Here is a 17,837-nt window from a genome sequence, read left to right on the forward strand (position 1 = left end):
ATCATATATTTTTCCCTCATACCTTATTAAATATTGCAGGAAGTCTTCCAAAGTTTAAAGAAAGAAAAGGTACAAGCTTGAGGAATTTCCATATTTTGGATTTTTTTTTTTTGCATTGTGTTTAAAGGATTGTGTTTATGTTAACTGGATAATCTGCCATTTCAATCCACTCTTTTTTGAGGTTTTATACTTTTTGCATTACAGTTGATGGAAATACCTGGGCACAAGTAATTGCCTTATACCCAACTTTAGTAGAATGCATCACCTGCTCATCTTCAGAAGTCTGCTCTGCACTTAAAGAGGCACTAGTTCCTTTTAAGGATTTCATGCAACCACCAGCATCCAAAGTTCAAAATGGAGAATCTTGACCAGCTACAATAAATCTTAAGAAGAATGATATACAAAAATGTTTGCTCCTCAGTGAATTTTCTGTGAGAAGGACGTTTCTTACTACAAATAATTCTTGGCAGCTGTTGTTAGCCTCCTTTAAATTGTACTTACCTGAGTTAAGTAATTCATATTACAAGCTTACATGTCAACAAAGGTTCCTGAATGAGTAGCAGTGCAAGCCTTTAATAAATTAAACTGATGGGAGAGATAGTTAATACTACAGCATACCTGCTACCATATCTTCAGTTGGTGATTTAAAAGTAAGCTTATGTACAGTTTGTGGTGTATGTGTTAATGATGTACTTTTTAAAAAGAAAGAAAAGATATTTCATTTTGTCAGATTTATTAGGCTGGTGTTTTTGCACCCCTTTTCTAGTACAAAATTGTACTAAAATTTTATGCAAGATGGTACTGTAACATTCCATATTGTCTATAACCAGCCTTTGTAAACAAAGGGAACTGATATACTTGTGTGTATAATAAATGGTACAGTTCTGTATAAAATAGTTGCATTTATTATTTAAATTTTTAAAATATTGATAATGTTAAATGCTTGAAACTGTATTTATTACTAATACAAAATTGTTTGCTTACATTTTTACTTATAATTTGCCTTCTTAAGTGGCAGATATGCTTATCGTATGATCACGCAGTTAGCTTAATGCTTATTTTAAATGTATTTACTAGTGACTATTAAACATCTGACCAGAAAGGTCATGAGAACACAGCAGCAGATAGTTTATGATTTGCTGATATTGCAACTTTGAAGTATAGGTTATTATTAAAACTTAATATATTGAGATAAATTGTAGCACTATGGCTCCATCATACCTCATTTCTTTAAATATCTTTCCCAGATTTCACTTAAGTCTGTCTCTTTTTATATTTGCTGTCTGGATTTTAAAGACTATTTTATATTTCTACTGATCTTTTTTTTTTCCCCCACTGACTAACAACATTGATCACTGTCTTTGAAATATGACCCAGGCAAGATAATCTTAGATTTCCTAAAATTTTGCAGTGAGGTTTTGTTCATTTGACTGCTTCATTTTGTAACATATTCTCAAGAAGCAAATAACTGTGCTAACCCACAAATATAAAATATGTGTGTATTCTAAAACAATGAGAAGTGTATTTTTAGAGATGTGAAGCATTTAGAAGTACAGTAAACTTTCTGCCATGGAGTAAAATGCTAATTTTGTTTCACTTTCCTATCTTAGTGAAGAAGAAGAGTGCTCTTGAATACACTAACTTAATTATTTCTTAAAAAACTGACTGGCCTAGCTCACTGTATTTTTTCTTTAATGGATTATGATATTATATTTTTCTTAGTTAAATTTTCATAATTATTTATGTGAAGACTCAAAGATGTTTAAAAATGATTATTCGTAAGAAATTACGATGGTCTTAGTATTATTTTAGTGTTCTGGAAGGCCTTTAATTTTAATAGAATTTATAAATTTCAGCCTCTCTAGAATAAGTATAAAACTACAAGAGGATATTAAAATTGAGTAATGAATTAGATACAATGTTGAGGCTGTTGTAATTGTGTATTTATTTAATTTGCACTAGTATCTGTAAACATGTGATAAGGTCTTTTTTTTCCGAGGGGATGTTATTTTTCTTAACACTAATTAATGAATTTCTATTTTATAATTTCACCTAAAATTAAGGTAAAATATGGCATTTCCTAGTTTCTATCTTCAGCATTTCCTTAAAGAAAGTTGTGGAAAAAAAAATTCAATCTGTGTATTTAGTTTATTTTCTGTATTTGGATATGTTAAACTGGGAATTAGAAAAATCTGCATATCACTGATAAAGTGTTGAAATTGAATAAGAAGGGTAGTGTTCCAATTCAGTAACACGTTAAAAATATTGCCATGAATTTACATGAAGTAAAAATATGTCTTTTCTTGAGAAATAACAGATCAATTGCAATCAGAATTATTATTCTCCAGTGAAAGTTAGATGTGAGTCAAGGGTATGCAGCATATATTTATATAAACTGAGTAGTTTTAGCTAACATTGTATTCGTTTTCAATACTAGGACCATGCCTTACAGAAAAAAAAAGGCATAAATATAGTGAATTTGTAAATACCATATAGTATGGTAATCATCCCAGTCTTAGTGACAAGCAAAGTGGGCTGCCCACTTCGTGGTATAATTTGACAGGGTTTTCCTCCCAGAATATCTCCTGCCGCCCCCAAGAATCACTACTAGCAATTCATTCCCTTGAGTCAAGGCTGCATTTTCTAAAATATCCTGATCCCTGGGGAGGTTAACACATTGCCCTTGTCTTGTTGGTATAAATTGCCTTCTTTAGTTACTAGAAGAACTGGGCTGTGTGAGATTACTATTGATAGATGCTAGAAGATTCAAAAAGGAAGCTCCCAAAGCTAAGATCATTTTATAGCACATTTGAGAGTATGACTGGTCCTTGAAACAGTAGTAATAATGTCCTGTGGGATACATATTATAAATACAATGAGTTTTAAGCCTCACGTAATCACCTTTTGTCCCTGACAGTACCTGTCTTATATGGATTGCAGGACAGCTGGCATATGCCAACAATTGGATTAAAGTCCTTTTCTAGCTATTTTTTCCACTAAAAAGGAGACAAACTAATTTTCAACTTGAATAACTTACTTTTAGTTTCCTATAATGCCAAAAAGGAAAAGGTCATTTTGTAGTTTCTTATTTCGTATTTCTTTATAAAAACTAGTGTTAAGTTTTGTTAGTTTTACTGTATACTTTTGTGAGTAACATTCATTTCTGAGAAGCCTGTTAGGTGCATAAAAGTCTGGCTTAGACCCACTTTTCACTTGCTTTCATTTAAAATTTTATTAACAGCTATGTTGTTTCTTACCTATTTTTCCCCTGTGTGATTATTATTCATCTCTTGCTATATTCCTAAAATTATATTTAGTACCAGAAGGAAGAGATGAACAATTAAGCACATATATTTTACTGTGATGAATAACATTCACTTAATTTAATTCTGTAGCAGGCCAATAACTAGGTTGTCCTTTCTCATTGTAACTTTAGAGTATTTTGTTCATCATCACAGTTTGGTACCTCTAGTCCTAGGTAACCATTGGGCCAAAGAGTCAACTCAAGAGTATTAATGAGGTTATCATTGTTACACTGTGTTAATGAATGACAGTGTAGTTATTATATAATGACTAATATATTCTTCTCAAATGTAGAATAATTCAGACGAGCAACCAAATCCTCAAGAGTCTGCTGTAGGTGATGTGACATCTGGCTAGCCAAGGCACAGTTCTTGTGATTCACAGTACCTGTGATTGCTATAGAAATTAATCATGGAGATGTAGAAGCCTCTGAAGAATTAATCTATGTCCAGGCCGAGAATGTTGTTGATTACTTTTTTTTTTTTAATGGAAAACTACCACAAATGTAGACAAAAATGGTCTCATGAAAGCATTGCCAGCAGCCTAGTATGTTCTTTAGATTTCTACTTATCAGGTTTGGCCTTTGGGGCAGATATGCTCATCTTGTGTAAAGTACCACATTTTACTATGCTTAGTGTTGCAGGGTTGTACTTATCTACATTATTAGAGTGAATTTTGCTTTTTTTTTTTTTTTTAACCATTTGTGAGAAGAACCAGGAGTTCATACCGCCTGGTGTGTTACCAATTTATATACTATGGGAAAGCAGTTTTTAATGCTTCAAAATCACTTGAATTAAATTTGCTTTTAATCTCTGGTAAGTAGAGTAGTGCTTTCAGTTTGAATGAAGAGTTTTTATAGATTGGGAAAGAAAGTTATAATGTCTATCTTATATAAAAACTATTTCAGAGGATTTAGATAAATACCAATTTCTTACAAATCTAGTAATTTTGAATGTCTAGCAGTGTTGGCTCTCTTTAAATAAGGAGCATGTTGTGATCCTTTTGTGAATATAAACAACTCTTAGTAATCCTGAGGAATTGTGAGGCTGTGAGAAGCTGAGGCTCTGCCTCTTATTTAGTTTCAAGCCTGTTAACTTTTCAAAGCCTCTGTTTTCTTATCTCTAAAACAGATGATAATGAGTTACTCACTCATTCTTTAGAGAAAACAAAATAGTTTGAATTTTGAGTTGATTTGGTAATGACATTCTTGGGGTAGTTGTTTGATAAATTTATTACCGTACTATTAATTGAGATCTTTGACTATATTTTTTTCTCCCCTTTTCTCCTTTTTTAAATTGTATGTTTACCTTATTTCCTTTCTTATACACTCCCCTAGTTTCTCTTTTTCTCCTCTCATTTCTCTTTCATTCTCTGCCTCTTTTCTTCCAGCTTTTCTTCTAATTTCACCTATATCTGTTCAGAAGAAACAGAGCTGTTAGTGGTAGAGCCACTGCCAATTGCCTTTCTATTAAATGAGACTCTGGAAATACCTTCTACTTTGGCCACTGTTGGTTTTTTGCAAAGGTGGAGTCCCCCTGCCATTTCAAAAGAGCTGAACAAGTTAAAGTAATATGTGGCTATAGCTCCTACTATCTTTCCGAATCTACAAGATTCGGCAGCCAGGATCTCACAAAATGAGATTGCTATAAATATGATGAATTCAGCAGCTAAACTTGGAACAATCATGTCTTTTATGTAAATAGAGAGATCATACCACTTTTCTCAAAAGAGAGTCTTTAGACTCATTCATGAGTTTTTGGTTTTTTTGTCTTTTTTGGGGGAGGTCTTTGTTTTTGGAGGCAGATACTTTGAACTATTTTATATTTATGTTATCTAAATATTCGTTGATTTATAATATTTGCATGGTGCCTAGTTTCAAGGAGGACTTAGAAGCAGCATATTGCCCATGTATTTCAGCTGTTTCTATTTTTCTGTTGAAAGCAGTATTCTTTGATAGAAGACCTGGAATGTTATAGTACTCATCTTCAAGTCTTTCTTGGGTGTATTTGGTATCCATATGGTTGATGCTTGTAATGATACAGAGGTCAGTTGAAACATTCTTAATCACACTGGGGGATTGATTCTAGCCCCTCAGAAAAAAAGAAAATTATTGTACCCTTGAATTTTGAGATCATTTTCAGTTGCTGCAAATGTGGCTATATTAAATTTTATTTTAAACATTCAATAAACAGTGCCACCAGGGAAGATCTGCTAAACCATGTCACCATTGTGGGAAACTGTTGCAATATAATACCAACTGCTCCTTTCCATGAACTTTTACTAGATGGAGAAAAACTCCAAAGCTATAATATTGCAATCTTATTCTTTTTATCTAGAAAAATAAAATATTAGACTTCAGACCCAACTGTGCAAATTGCATTTGCTTTCCAGCTTTTACTACCTCTGTGTCATAATTTTAACACATAACATACAACTCCTGTCTCTTAAGGCAGTTACCATATGGTGTTTATGTCAGACTGGATATATTTATCTAATTTTGTGAGATTCTTTTTTAGTTCCCGACACAGTTCTTGAAAGTAATACTGCTGTTGTTACACTTCCTCCTTGCAATTTTTATGTTGTTGAGATGTATCAGTTATGTATTATAATCATGAAAGTCTCTTGGCTTCAAACCCAAATTTTCTTTGTGGCCTAGGATAGATTTTTCGCAAAAACTGCATAGATACGGCTGTGATTACATAGATCCTTAATTTGCTTTACAGTTACCACTCAGCATGATTCTAGGTTTTTAATTATGTTGCAGCAGTACTAGTTTTCTCAGTATAACTTAAAGTCATAACCACTTTGAGAATTTACTTTCAGATCTGATAAATTATTCATTTTTTTCTTTCATATACTTTGTTTGCATCCTCATCCCCACGAGGTTCAACACTTCAGTGACATCCCATGTCATTGCCTCTGTTTAAAGACTTCATAAGTGATTGAAACATTTGTATGAACTTGGAAAAACTTTCATAAAATATAATAATGGAGATGTGTTTTTGAGACCTTTGTTGAAACTATTAATATATAAAATGAAGAAAAGAATATACAGTCAGAAGGACATTATGAAATATCAGCAGTTTAGAAAGAAAGATTTATAACTTAAAATTTTAGGTCAAGTAAAGAACATAATCCTCATCTGGATTAGACTCTCTTAATTATCTCTTTAGTTTTATGAGCACTCCTATTTATTTATTTATTTTTTAAATTTATTTTATTTATTTTTGACTGTGTTGGGTCTTCGTTGCTGTGTGCGGGCTTTCTCTAGTTATGGAGAGCGGGGGGCTACTCTTTGTTGCGGTGCGTGGGCTTCTCATTGTGGTGGCTTTTCTTGCTGCAGAGCATGGGCTCTAGGCTGCAGGCTTCAGTAGTTGTGGCACAGGGGCTCAGTAGTTGTGGCTTGTGGGCTCTAGAGCGCAGGCTCAGCAGTTGTGGCGCTCAGGCTTCATTGCTCTGCGGCATGTGGGATCTTCCTGCACCAGGGCTCAAACCCGTGTCCCCTGCATTGGCAGGCGGATTCTCAACCACTGCACCACCAGGGAAGCCCTCCTATTTATTTTTAATTTAGTGAGGCTGATTTTGAAACTGCCTACCTATAGCAATGACAGACCATCCCTCCACCTCTCAAAGACAAATAATTTGTTTTAAAATTTCCTTCTTGAAAACCTGGCTTGCGTAATAAATGTATTCTGAAAGATTCCTCCATAGTATTTACAGAAGTTAAGTGTAGTTATAGTAATTTTTCTAACTTCTAATTTTAATCATCATTTCTGGAGGACCTAGTATGTGTCAGCCAGGGCTTTGCCTATATTATCCCTTTTAATTCTCACAGCAGTTCCTGCAAGGAAGGTATTAATTTTACTCATTTTACAGAGGAGGAAGTCAAGGTTTAGCGGGTCAAGCGACTTACTTAGAGAGACATAGCTGAAGTCCCTGAATAAGCATCTCTTATTTCAAAAGCAGTTTTTTCTACACCATGCTAGATTCACGTTTTACAAAAATGATCCGCACTTCATTAAAATCCAAGCCTTACTGAAGTAAATTGAAAATGCTTTTTAGACAGTTACTATTTCTATGAATAGGAATTGGGACAAAAACACTTGAACATAACTATGAAGTACTGTGAAAAAAAGATTTGTCTAATGACTGGGACCTCCAGAGCTGCACTGGGTTTTTATTTGGTCTGAGAGTTTAAAACATCTTACTGATTTGTAGTTTGTTATAAGAGGTTATATTATAACCAGTAGCTTAGTGGTTAAGAGCCCAGAGTTTGGGGCTAGACTTCCTAGATTCAAATTTCAGCACTGTTACTTACTAGATGTGTGACCTTGGGTTAATTAATCTGATTTGGCTTCCTCATCTGTAACATAGAGTTCATAGTAGTGTTTAACTCATAGAGTTGTTTATTAGGATTTTAAAAAGGAGTGTTGTGAAGAACTGTCCCAGGGCACACAGTACCTGGTGGATGTTACATAGAACAAAAATTTTGGCCCACGTCATTCAAGAAATGGTCAGAAAACCCATACCTTCTCACAAAAAGATAGTTTTTTTGTCTTTTACTGGACAACCACAGCATAGTGAGAACCTACTATTGTGTATATTCATAACTGTATCCTTGCTGTATGGACAGAAGTCATTGGGGGCTTCCAGGTGCTGATAGCTAGTTGGGTCCAAAGGATATTTGAGGGTATTTCAGGTAAAGACAAATAATGCGAGCAAGGCATATATCTGAGATATGAGGAAACAGAGAGAGTACATTTCGATGTGTTGTGTGAAACAAGGTTGATGGTAAAGGATTGAGGCCCGTTCATGAAATTCCTTGAAAGCCAAGCAGAGTAATTTAGATTTGAGGTGGCAGGAGTTTGGAGTGATTATTTTTAGGAGTATATTATGAAACTAAGGAAGATAAACTTGCAGTTATAAGCAGGATAAAGTGGAAGGAGTATAGAGTAGGGAGAGCTAAGGTAGGCTACAGCTGTTGCAATTTTTCTGCTGTGAGGTCATGGTGAAGGATTGATAAGGTGAGCATGCTCACATTAGGAAAGGAAAGGATGATTAGATTCTGGATATTATGGGTGGAGGAAAAGAAAGAGTTGATAACAGCACATTGTGTCTGGATGATGAGTACATTGGTGTCAACACTGTCAAAAACAGGTTAATTGTGGAAAGGAATCTGATACAATTAGTGTAATGACTAAATTTATTTGGAAATTTTATTGCTCTAATGTATCTGTATACTGTAGACCAAATAACTGTTTGATGACCATTTGAATATCTGGACCATTATGACAAATGACATTTGCTATGGTGGAGGATAATGTGGTCCAGTGTACAGTGAATGAGCAGTGGGGGATGACGGCCATGGCAACCCAATCATTGCTTATGGGAACAAGGTGGTGTGAATCATAAACTATTAGTGAAGTTTCTACAGACTTTGTGGTAAACATCACTGTGATGCAGTCAATTTTGTCAACTTTGTCAAGTAAGGCACTTAATTGCAAGTATGTTCAATATATACGAAAATACATATTGTTAATTGGAAGTAGTTCAGATTGGACATCGCAGGCAAACTGCCTTTAGCAGTTGCTTTAAAATGCGTACAAGCATGACATTGAGATCGGTCAGTTTGTGGGCATACCCAAGTATATTTTATTTTTATTTATTTATTTTTGCTGTACGTGGGCCTCTCACTGTTGTGGCCTCTCCCGCTGCAGAGCACAGGCTCAAGGGCCCAGCCGCTCCGCGGCACGTGGGATCTTCCCAGACCGGGGCACAAACCCGTGTCCCCAGCATCGGCAGGTGGACTCTCAACCACTGCGCCACCAGGGAAGCCCCCCAAGTATATTTTAATGAATTCCCTGATGGTCCAGTGGTTACACTCTGTATTTTCACGGCCAAGGGCCTGGGTTCTATCCCTGGTCAGGCAGGGAACTAAGATCCCACAAGCCAAGTGGCACAGCCAAAAAAGCCCAAATAAACCAAGTATATTTTATTTTCTTAATTTGCATATTACAAATTTTGTTTTGAAACATGTCAGGCAGGATGCCTTTTAATTTGAAAATTTGTTCAAGAAATTGTGTCCCATCACCAATACTATATAGAATAGAAATGAAAACCCAGTGTTACGTAATCTTTAATTTGCATGAAATTCTTTGGCTGAGAGGATGTTATCAAAATTAGATTGTGCTGGTTTAAAGGAATAGAAAACGTACTTGTCCAAAAAGCACATGGATGTCCCTTGTGCGTAGTTTGGAGTCTGGACCTCAGCTCTCTGGCCTTCGTGAAGGGATCAAAGTCTCCACGCAGAGTCAGTTCCAAATCTGAACACACTCTTCAGTTCCTCCATTCCTTACTTTTGTTATGTGGTCTGGATTTTCAGGAGCGTGATGACTAACAGTATTGCTAGATTTAGCAGATAAAAATATAGGACGCCAGTTAAATTTGAAGTTCAAATAAACAATTTTTTGTGTGTGTATGGGACATACATATACTAAAAAACTATTTATCTGAAATTTGAATTTAACTAGACGCTCCGTATCTTAACTGGCAACCCCTGTTTACTTTTTCTTCACAATGATTTGTTAACTTCACAGAAAGCCTCAAAATGGGAGACAAAAAGTAACTTGCCTGGCCCCGAAGCAGATGGGGCTTACGGCAGTCGGCCTTTTCCCAAACTTGGCCTTTAAAAAAAAAAAAAAAGAAAAGAAACCACCCACAAGTCCCAGGAGCCTGCGCGTTAAAGTAAGCCGCGCAGCAGCTTTCCCGCCGGTTTTCTGCGTAATGTAGCACGGCGGCCACGCCGCGGGGTGGAGCGCATGTGGTGGTGTCCTTGCCGGATGCGAAAGGAGGTGCCAGAAACTTTAAACCCCGGCCAGAAGACAACGTGTCCACTTAGACGGCGGTAAGTGCCGCCATTTTCTTTGCGGGCAAAGACTGAGAGAAGTTAGGGGCTCCTCTTTGCCCCGTAAAGGGGATTGGGGGGAATGGCCCACGGCCTCAGCACTTTGGTGACATGGAATCGGGGTCCCCCCCTTTGGGGGCTGATTTCTAGTGACACGTCGAAGTTTTGCCAAGTCGGGGAAAAGGGACGCCGCCTCGGTCCCGGATGTAAGATGGCGGCGCGGGGGGCGGCCTGGCGGGGCGGTCACGTGGTGGGAGTAGCGCGCGAGCCTCCTTAAGTGATCTCTATGGTTCGTCCGGACTCACTGGAGCAGCGGAGCGCGAGACGGGGCGTGTGTCCGCGCTCGCCGGCTGCTGCCGCTGCCACTGCCACCCATGCCGCCGCCCGGCCCGGTTTCAGTTTTACGGGGTTTTTGTTTTATTCTCGCCTCCTGCAGAGGTGCACGAGATTTCCCCGAAGGGTGCTGGGGAGCCGGTGGCCTGGGGACTTCTGGGCTGTGCCGTGGTTTCTGGTTGCGGCGCCGGAGTCGGTGTTGCCTCTGCGGGAAGCGCTCCGGCGTTCTCCCGGGCGGAGAGCCGGCCTCGCGCGGGTGTAGGGAGCGCGGCAACGGTGGGGGCCCAGCCGCCGCCCAGCCCCCACCGCAGGGAGGGGAGCGGGCGGCACAGCCCGGAGACGTGGCGGGAGCGCGACGGGCGAAGCGCGGGAGCGCTGCTTGCTGCCTCTCGGGGACCGTCCAGGTCCCGTAGGCGTCTGCTGTGCTTTTGCCGCCCATTTCATGCTTTCGAGTGGCCCGGGGGACGGCGTCCCCTCGGGGCGGCGGAGGGAGCGGGTGCCTCCGCTAGGACCCCTCCGCACCTTTTCTCTTTCCAGAGCTGTCGGTTACGTAGAGGACGCCGGCCCGGCCTCCCCCGGGCGCCGGCGCCGCTGTGATGCCCAGAGCTCCCGGGGCACGCCTGGTGCGGCCGAGCGGCTCGGCGCTGGGCGGGGTCTTGCGGGCGCGGCGGGGAAGGGCAGGGGCGCCGGGCCGACGTCGGCGGCTGAGGATGGACGAAGGAGCGCCGGAGTCGCTTCGCTCGCCTCAGCGTGGTCCGGTGCCTCCCTGACACCATGGCCCTGGCTGAGGTAGTAGTTTGTGCTGTTGGTCGGGTTGTGACATTGCCCGCTGTGGAGATAACTGCGCAAGCTACTGCCTTGCTAGTGCTGGTGATGCTCAGCGCCGCGGAGGACAATGGCTGGGAATCCCCTTTGTTTTCCGGGGCGCGGGGGCAGCCCGCCGAGCCCCGGCAGGGCCGGCCACCACGGAAACCGTTAGTTGTACATTTTCCCGGAGGGAGGAAGGGACTGCGGGGAGAGGGGTGGACGGGGACTTTTGTAAAGCTGGGGAAGACCTAAGTCTTTGGATTCGGTATTTGCTCGAAAAGGAAGGAATGCAATTGTGAGAGAGATTGACACATAACTTTTCCACCCTAAATAATTTTACCGCTTCTTTCAGTAGTTGATGCAAGATTTAGTTTGTACCTATTTTACTTCATTCTTTATCTGTGGGTCGGAGTGGTGTGAGGTATCTTGTGCAGAACTGGCATTAGGGGCGGAATAGTAGACCCATTAATTATAAAGTTTATGCCTTAACAGTTCAAATCTGTTTTTTTTTTAATATGTTCTCTCGGTAAATCTAAGAGTTTTTAAAATGTGTAAACCCAAAGCAATTAAAAGTTTCTGTTTAAACTTTGCAACTCTTTGAATAAGAAGACTGAATTTATAGTTAAATGCACTATTGAGATTTTTTAATGTATGAGGCAAATAAATTCTCTTTACAGTGTGCTGTGCTTTTTTTTTCTTTCTTTTTAGTTTAACTTTGGGGGCTCAAATTCTGCCGGTGTGGTGGGATTTTTTGGCTTTTGATTCTCATGTAATCATTTATATCATTGCATTTCAGTGTGGGAGAAAAGGATCTAGGTAGGAGCTAGAAGTGTGGTTTCTGGATACTTTGAGTTTAAAATCTAAGATTGTCCATTTTGATTTGTGAGGGACCACTACGCCAAGCAGGAAGATCCAATTTTTATTAAAAAAATGTAGTTTGGAAAACTAATGAAATTACTCGGTATTTCAAATACCCTGAAGTCTGGGTGGAAAAGATGATTGTATTTCTAAAATTTTAATTTCACTGAGAGAAATTGGTGGTAAATTTTAGTACTTTTCTTAGAAAACTGATCCGGTTTTGATTTGTGCAGAATAATTAGCTTTGTGATGTAATCACAAACATTCTGCGGTTTAATTTTTGATGCATAATTGAAAAAAACTAAGGCAATTCTTTACTAAGAAAAAGGCACATATAAGGAGAAAAAACTAAAGCCAACCGAATCCTTTTTGTCCCCTTCAGGAGGAGTTTGATGCTTTCGTAATTCAAAAGTTATCTAATAAGTATGCCTTGGTTTGGTTTGGTTTAGCTTTGAGAGAGAACCTTGCTCAATCTGATCTCATCTGGATGGAGCTGCCTCATTGTGGGAAGGACAGTATAGAACCTTACGTTGAATCTTAAAATGCATAAAATATGTGAGCGTTGGCTCTTGGAGTTTGCTTTCTTGATATCAAAGAAAATTCAGGTCTTTATTAAAAGCCAATTCTTTTAAATGATGAAAATCTTTGGGTGCTATGTCAAATCTTGATTTATGGAGAAACTAATAAAATTCTAATTGTAGTATAATAATTTTCATTTTCCAAAATACTCCATTCAGCCAGCCATGCTAATTCTCATCCGACAGGTCATCTTTCCCACTACGCTTTTTAACATTTTATAGGGGATCAACAGTTGTTAATTTGTGCCCAAAAGTATTACAGATTCTGCCAGTAATTTATTGAACTTTAATGGATCAGCAGATAGGAAGCTGAAGTATACAGATAAAGTATTCACAGTTTATCTTCTGCTTTTAAAGTAAATTTCATCCAGAACTATATGTTGCCCACATAGTAGGAACATTTTGTTGTTGGATATAAAGGTACTTCTATATGTTATTCTTGTTTGCTAAATTACAAGAGAAAATACTGCCCTCAGCCAACTTGTTTTTAGTACCATAGTTATATTTCTGCTCTAATCTCCAGTATTAAAAATTAGCCTTTCACTTTTGCATTTCACTTTTACATTTCTGTACACACCGATGAAAATTATCTACTGAACATTTTTACTGTTGACAGTTTCCTACAAGATGAATTTGCCTTATCAAAAGTGCAACTTTCCAATCTTGATGTTTTTGACATTTACTTGGCACAATTGACTTTTTTGTTGATCCGTTGTCAGGCATTTAAGTAATTTGTATTAGCAAAAAGCCACAGATGGGAAAGAATAAGGCAGTGTTTGGGTGTCCTCAATAAATACCAGATCAAAGGAAAGCTCAGTTATGGTAATAACATTTTAATAAATGTCATCCTCAGTTATTGGAAATGTAGATGTTAATTTTGTGTATGGGACACCTGGAGAAGATTCTTGGGAAGCAGTTTTGCTTCAGGCCCCAAAGTCAGAATTCCTGATTGTTAATCTTATATACTAAAGCTTTTGTTTATAAGCTGTTTAAACATAACAGTTGCCTTTTGGTAGGTGGGCCAGGGTGTACTCAAGACATTGTGTCTGTGGAGTGGCCCCAAAGAATTCTTGTCAGAGGAGCCTGACAGCAGAGAGATGCTCTTCAGTGTATGGGAACTAGGTGCCAGGAAGGCTGGGATTTCTTCATGGCTACCCATCCTTTCTCCCTCTCGTATGTCACATCTCACCTCCTCCATAGTGGGAGGGTGGGGGAGAACTGACAGGAGAGGTACTACTTCCCCCACTGAACACTCCTTCTATAATTTCTGCAACAAAAGGAAAATAGGACAGTTGCCTTCAAAAGTGAATTAGGCCAGATCAGTAATACCCAAGAGGACAATTATGGCCATTGTCGTAAAATCTAAAAAGTCATTGGTGCCACTGAAATCTAGACAATTCAGGCAAAAATATTAAAATCACTTGAATGATTGTCTAACACAATTCACTGAGTGTTTTTGTTAGGATATTGCTGTTAGGCACCATGGGGAAAGCAGAATAATTGTATGGCTACGTCACTGCCCCGAAGGTCAATGCATTTAGAAAAGGTAGAACATGAAGTGCCTAAGAATCAAAATGTGGGCAGGTGAGAAAAGCATTAGTGACCTAGGTTACCTTTGAGACCTGGCAGAAGAAAAAGTGGGTGAAAGAGCTGAGGGGAGGGAAGTACGGAACACTTACAATAGATCTTGTAATTTAGATGTCTTGATGTTTGTTGCCTCTAGTAGTCATTCTAAAAGTGGCATTGGAGTCTTGGAGATGAGCATTACAATTGTGGTTGATATTCAGTGATACTCTGGCTGTCTTACCTTTTAGCCTTGTATTATCTGCTGTAATACGTTGAGTTGTTTTCTGAATTTGTTTAAGAGAAATATTAGTTTTACATGGACTAGAGTATGCTTTTTTTATCTGAAGTTGAGAGTTATTTTTTGTTGTTGTTAGATTTTCATTTTGCAGTTATCTTTCTTTAAAAGCGCTGTTCTGTGCACATGTAATGGAATTGTGCCTACACAGACTTCTGGGCACTAAATTTGTGGATAGGATCCTTTTAAACTGCACCGTTGACGCCCAACAGTACAGATTTGGTTATGAACAAACAAACCCAAGATAGGAGCCTTGTGTTGATTTTACAGGGTAAGTTCCTAGCTCTTTCTTCTTATTCCACCTCAAACAACTCTTTTGAAAATATACCGTTCTGTTTGCCTTTAGCTGGGTTTCAAATATAATTGAGAGTGTTAGTTCCGTTATTATGTAATCGAGAGTGTTTTATCATGAAGGTCAAGGTTTCTCAGAAGGCCAAATAGTGTCAAATGTCACAGAAAAGTAAACTATGAACTAAAAAGTGTCCACAGACACTGGCAGTTTAGATCATACATGTAGTTGTAGCGCTGTTTTCTGTTATAAATGAATAATCTCTAATTGCTCTCTGGTGGAGTAACAGACTACAATTATGTGTGTTTCATACTGCTTTGAACTTGAACAAAAATGTATTAAGATTCCTGGGACTTCCCTGGTGGTCCAGTGGTTAAGACACCGCGCTCCCAATGCAGGGGGCCCGGGTTTGATCCCTGGTCAGGGAACTAAGATCCCACATACCGCAGCTAAGCCCTCGTGGTGTAACTAGAGAAGCCCGCGTGCCTGTTCTTTTTTTTTAATTGAGATATAATTGACATATAATTTTATATTAGTTTGATGTGTACAACAGTGATTTGGTATATGTTTATATTGCAGAATGATCACCACAATAAGTCTAGTGAACATCCATCACCACACATAGTTACAATTTTTTTCTTGTGATGAGAACTTTTAAGATCTGTGCTCTTAGCAACTGTCAAATAATAACATACAGTATTGTTAACTTTAATCACAGTGCTGTACATTACATCTGCATGACTTAATTATTTTATAACTGGACGTCTGTACCTTTTGAGCACCTTCAACCTGTTTTGTCTACCCCCCACCCCTTGCCTCTGGCAACCACCAGAATAACTGAATTCAGTTATTTAATTTTATTTTTTAGATTCCACATATATGTAAGATCATATGGTATTTCTTTTTCTCTGTCTGACTTATTTCACTTAGCATAATGCCCTCAAGTTCCATCCATTTTGTCACAGATGGCAAGAGTTCATTGTTTTTTATGGCTGCATAATATTCCATTGTATTTATATATGCCACATTTTCTTTATCCATTCATCCATTGATGAAGACTTAGGTAGTTTCCATATCTTGGCTATTGTAAATAATGCTGCAGTGAACATGGGGGTTCCTATTATCTTTTTGAGTACATGTTCTCATTTCTTTCAGATAAATACCCAGAAGTGGAATTGCTGGAATTGGTAGCTCTATTTTTAATTTTTCTATACTGTTTTCCGTAGTGGCTGCATCTGTTTACATTCCCACGAACAGTGCACAATGATCTCATTTTCTCTACATCCTCGCCAACACTTACTTCTTATCTTTTTGATAATAACCACTCTAACAGGTGTGAGGTAGTATCTCATTATGGTTTTGATTTGCTTTTCCCTGATGATTAGTGATGCTGAGCACCTTTTCATGTCCTGTTGGCCATCTGTGTGTCTTCTTTGGAAAAATGTCTGTTTGGATCCTCTGCCCATTTTTTAATCAAATTGTTTGTTTTTGCTAATGAGCTACATGAATTCTTTATATATTTTGGATATTAACCCCTTTTCAGAAATAGGAGCTGCAGATATTTTCTCCCATTCGATAGGTTGCCTTTTTGACTGTTCTTTAGGAATAACAAACATTTATGTCTTTTGAGGAGAGAAGTTACACAAGGGGAAAAGAAAATTGCACACACAAAACTTGAAGGAGGTGGTAGGGGAAGAAAGATTGCTTATTAATGAGATAAGACTGTTGGTAGGTGGATAGAGGAAAAATGAGAGGGAATATGGAGATGCAGGATTGAATATACAATAGAAAAGGGATAATTGATTGGGCAAGATCCTGTGTTGTTATACTATCTACTCTGTTTTTGTGAGGAAACTCTATATGTTAAAAGCATCCTAGCAGTATGTTTGCTGTTTTATCTGTAGTAACATCTGAAAACATTTGAAAGTGCTTTAGAGTAGGGTCAACAAACATTTCCTGTAAAGGGCCAGATATTAAATATTCTAGGCTTTGTGGGTCATATATGGTCTTTATTGCATATGCTGCTGTTTCTCCTCCTTTGCTTTCTTCTTTTTCTGCCCCTCCTCTTCTTCTCTTTCTTCTTCCTCTTTAAAAGTGTAAAATCATTCTCAGCTCATGGGCAATACTAAAAACAGGCCATAGGCCAGATTTGGCCTGCAGGTCAGTTTGCTGACCCCTGCTTTAGAACTTAGCTATCCTGATAGAACATTTGGTTCCACCCTTACCCTGCCCCCCTTTCTCTCATTAAGTGAGGAAAGAAATAGGTCTTTCTTGGAGAACAAAATGTTGGAATAATTTAATACATTTGAATGTATGTGACCCTGATCTGCTTTTGACCATCATCACTCAGATTTGTGACGATAGTCTGTGTTCCCTTCTCTTGACCCTAATGGCATTTATAGAACAGCTACCCTGAAGTTTCCATTCTGAAAGGACCATGGGGAGATCACATAGACATAGGGAGAGAGATCTGAGGAAACCCAGCTGTGCCTGCCCCAGCTATTTTAAGTCTTCCCAAACTAGGCACCATGCAAGTCCCAGATGATTCCAGTACCAGCTACCATCTGCTGCAAGCTTAGGACACACCCTAAGCAAGAACCATGTAGGCAAGTTTAGTAAAGCCCCAGAACCATGAGAGAGAATAATAACACTGTGGTTGTCGTTGTAAGCCAAAGTTTTGGGGTAATTTGTTACATAGCAGTAGATAACCAGAAATGGTTTGGGGACCTGGAAATGGAGTATTACTATAACAAAACCTAAAACACATGACAGTGGCTTTGCAACTGAGCTGCCCACATATGTTGGAAGGGCCTTGAAGAGATTAGTAGCAGAAATCTGATGGATCTTGAGGTTGTCAGTAGGGCTTAAAGGAAAGTGAGGAAAAAATTATTAAAGTTGGAGGAA

General features: G+C 38.6%; 3 protein-coding genes across 5 annotated transcripts in view; 2 read left to right on the plus strand and 1 right to left on the minus strand.

The window, feature by feature from the left end:
* Positions 1–750, plus strand: part of MON2 (MON2 homolog, regulator of endosome-to-Golgi trafficking) — a 121,119-nt gene extending 120,369 nt beyond the window's left edge. For all 3 annotated transcript variants that reach the window (XM_004276583.3, XM_012535478.3, XM_049693959.1), the window contains one exon: positions 205–750. In XM_004276583.3, coding sequence (XP_004276631.1) covers positions 205–368 — 164 coding nt within the window. In that variant the 3' untranslated portion in view covers positions 369–750. The remainder of the gene's footprint in view (positions 1–204) is intronic.
* An 8,530-nt stretch (positions 751–9,280) lies between these two features.
* Positions 9,281–10,979, minus strand: LOC117203947 (putative uncharacterized protein encoded by LINC01465). The gene has a single exon (XM_033440534.2). It carries the CDS (start codon positions 10,977–10,979, stop codon positions 10,509–10,511), a length of 471 nt encoding a protein of 156 aa, XP_033296425.1. The 3' UTR covers positions 9,281–10,508.
* On the plus strand, positions 10,898–12,028 carry LOC125960389 (uncharacterized). Its single transcript, XM_049693984.1, has one exon. The coding sequence runs from the start codon at positions 10,983–10,985 to the stop codon at positions 11,331–11,333; it is 351 nt and encodes a 116-aa protein (XP_049549941.1). The 5' UTR covers positions 10,898–10,982; the 3' UTR covers positions 11,334–12,028.
* The last annotated feature ends 5,809 nt before the right edge of the window (positions 12,029–17,837 follow it).

Source organism: Orcinus orca, chromosome 11 (assembly GCF_937001465.1).
Source record: "Orcinus orca chromosome 11, mOrcOrc1.1, whole genome shotgun sequence".
NCBI lineage: Eukaryota > Metazoa > Chordata > Mammalia > Artiodactyla > Delphinidae > Orcinus > Orcinus orca.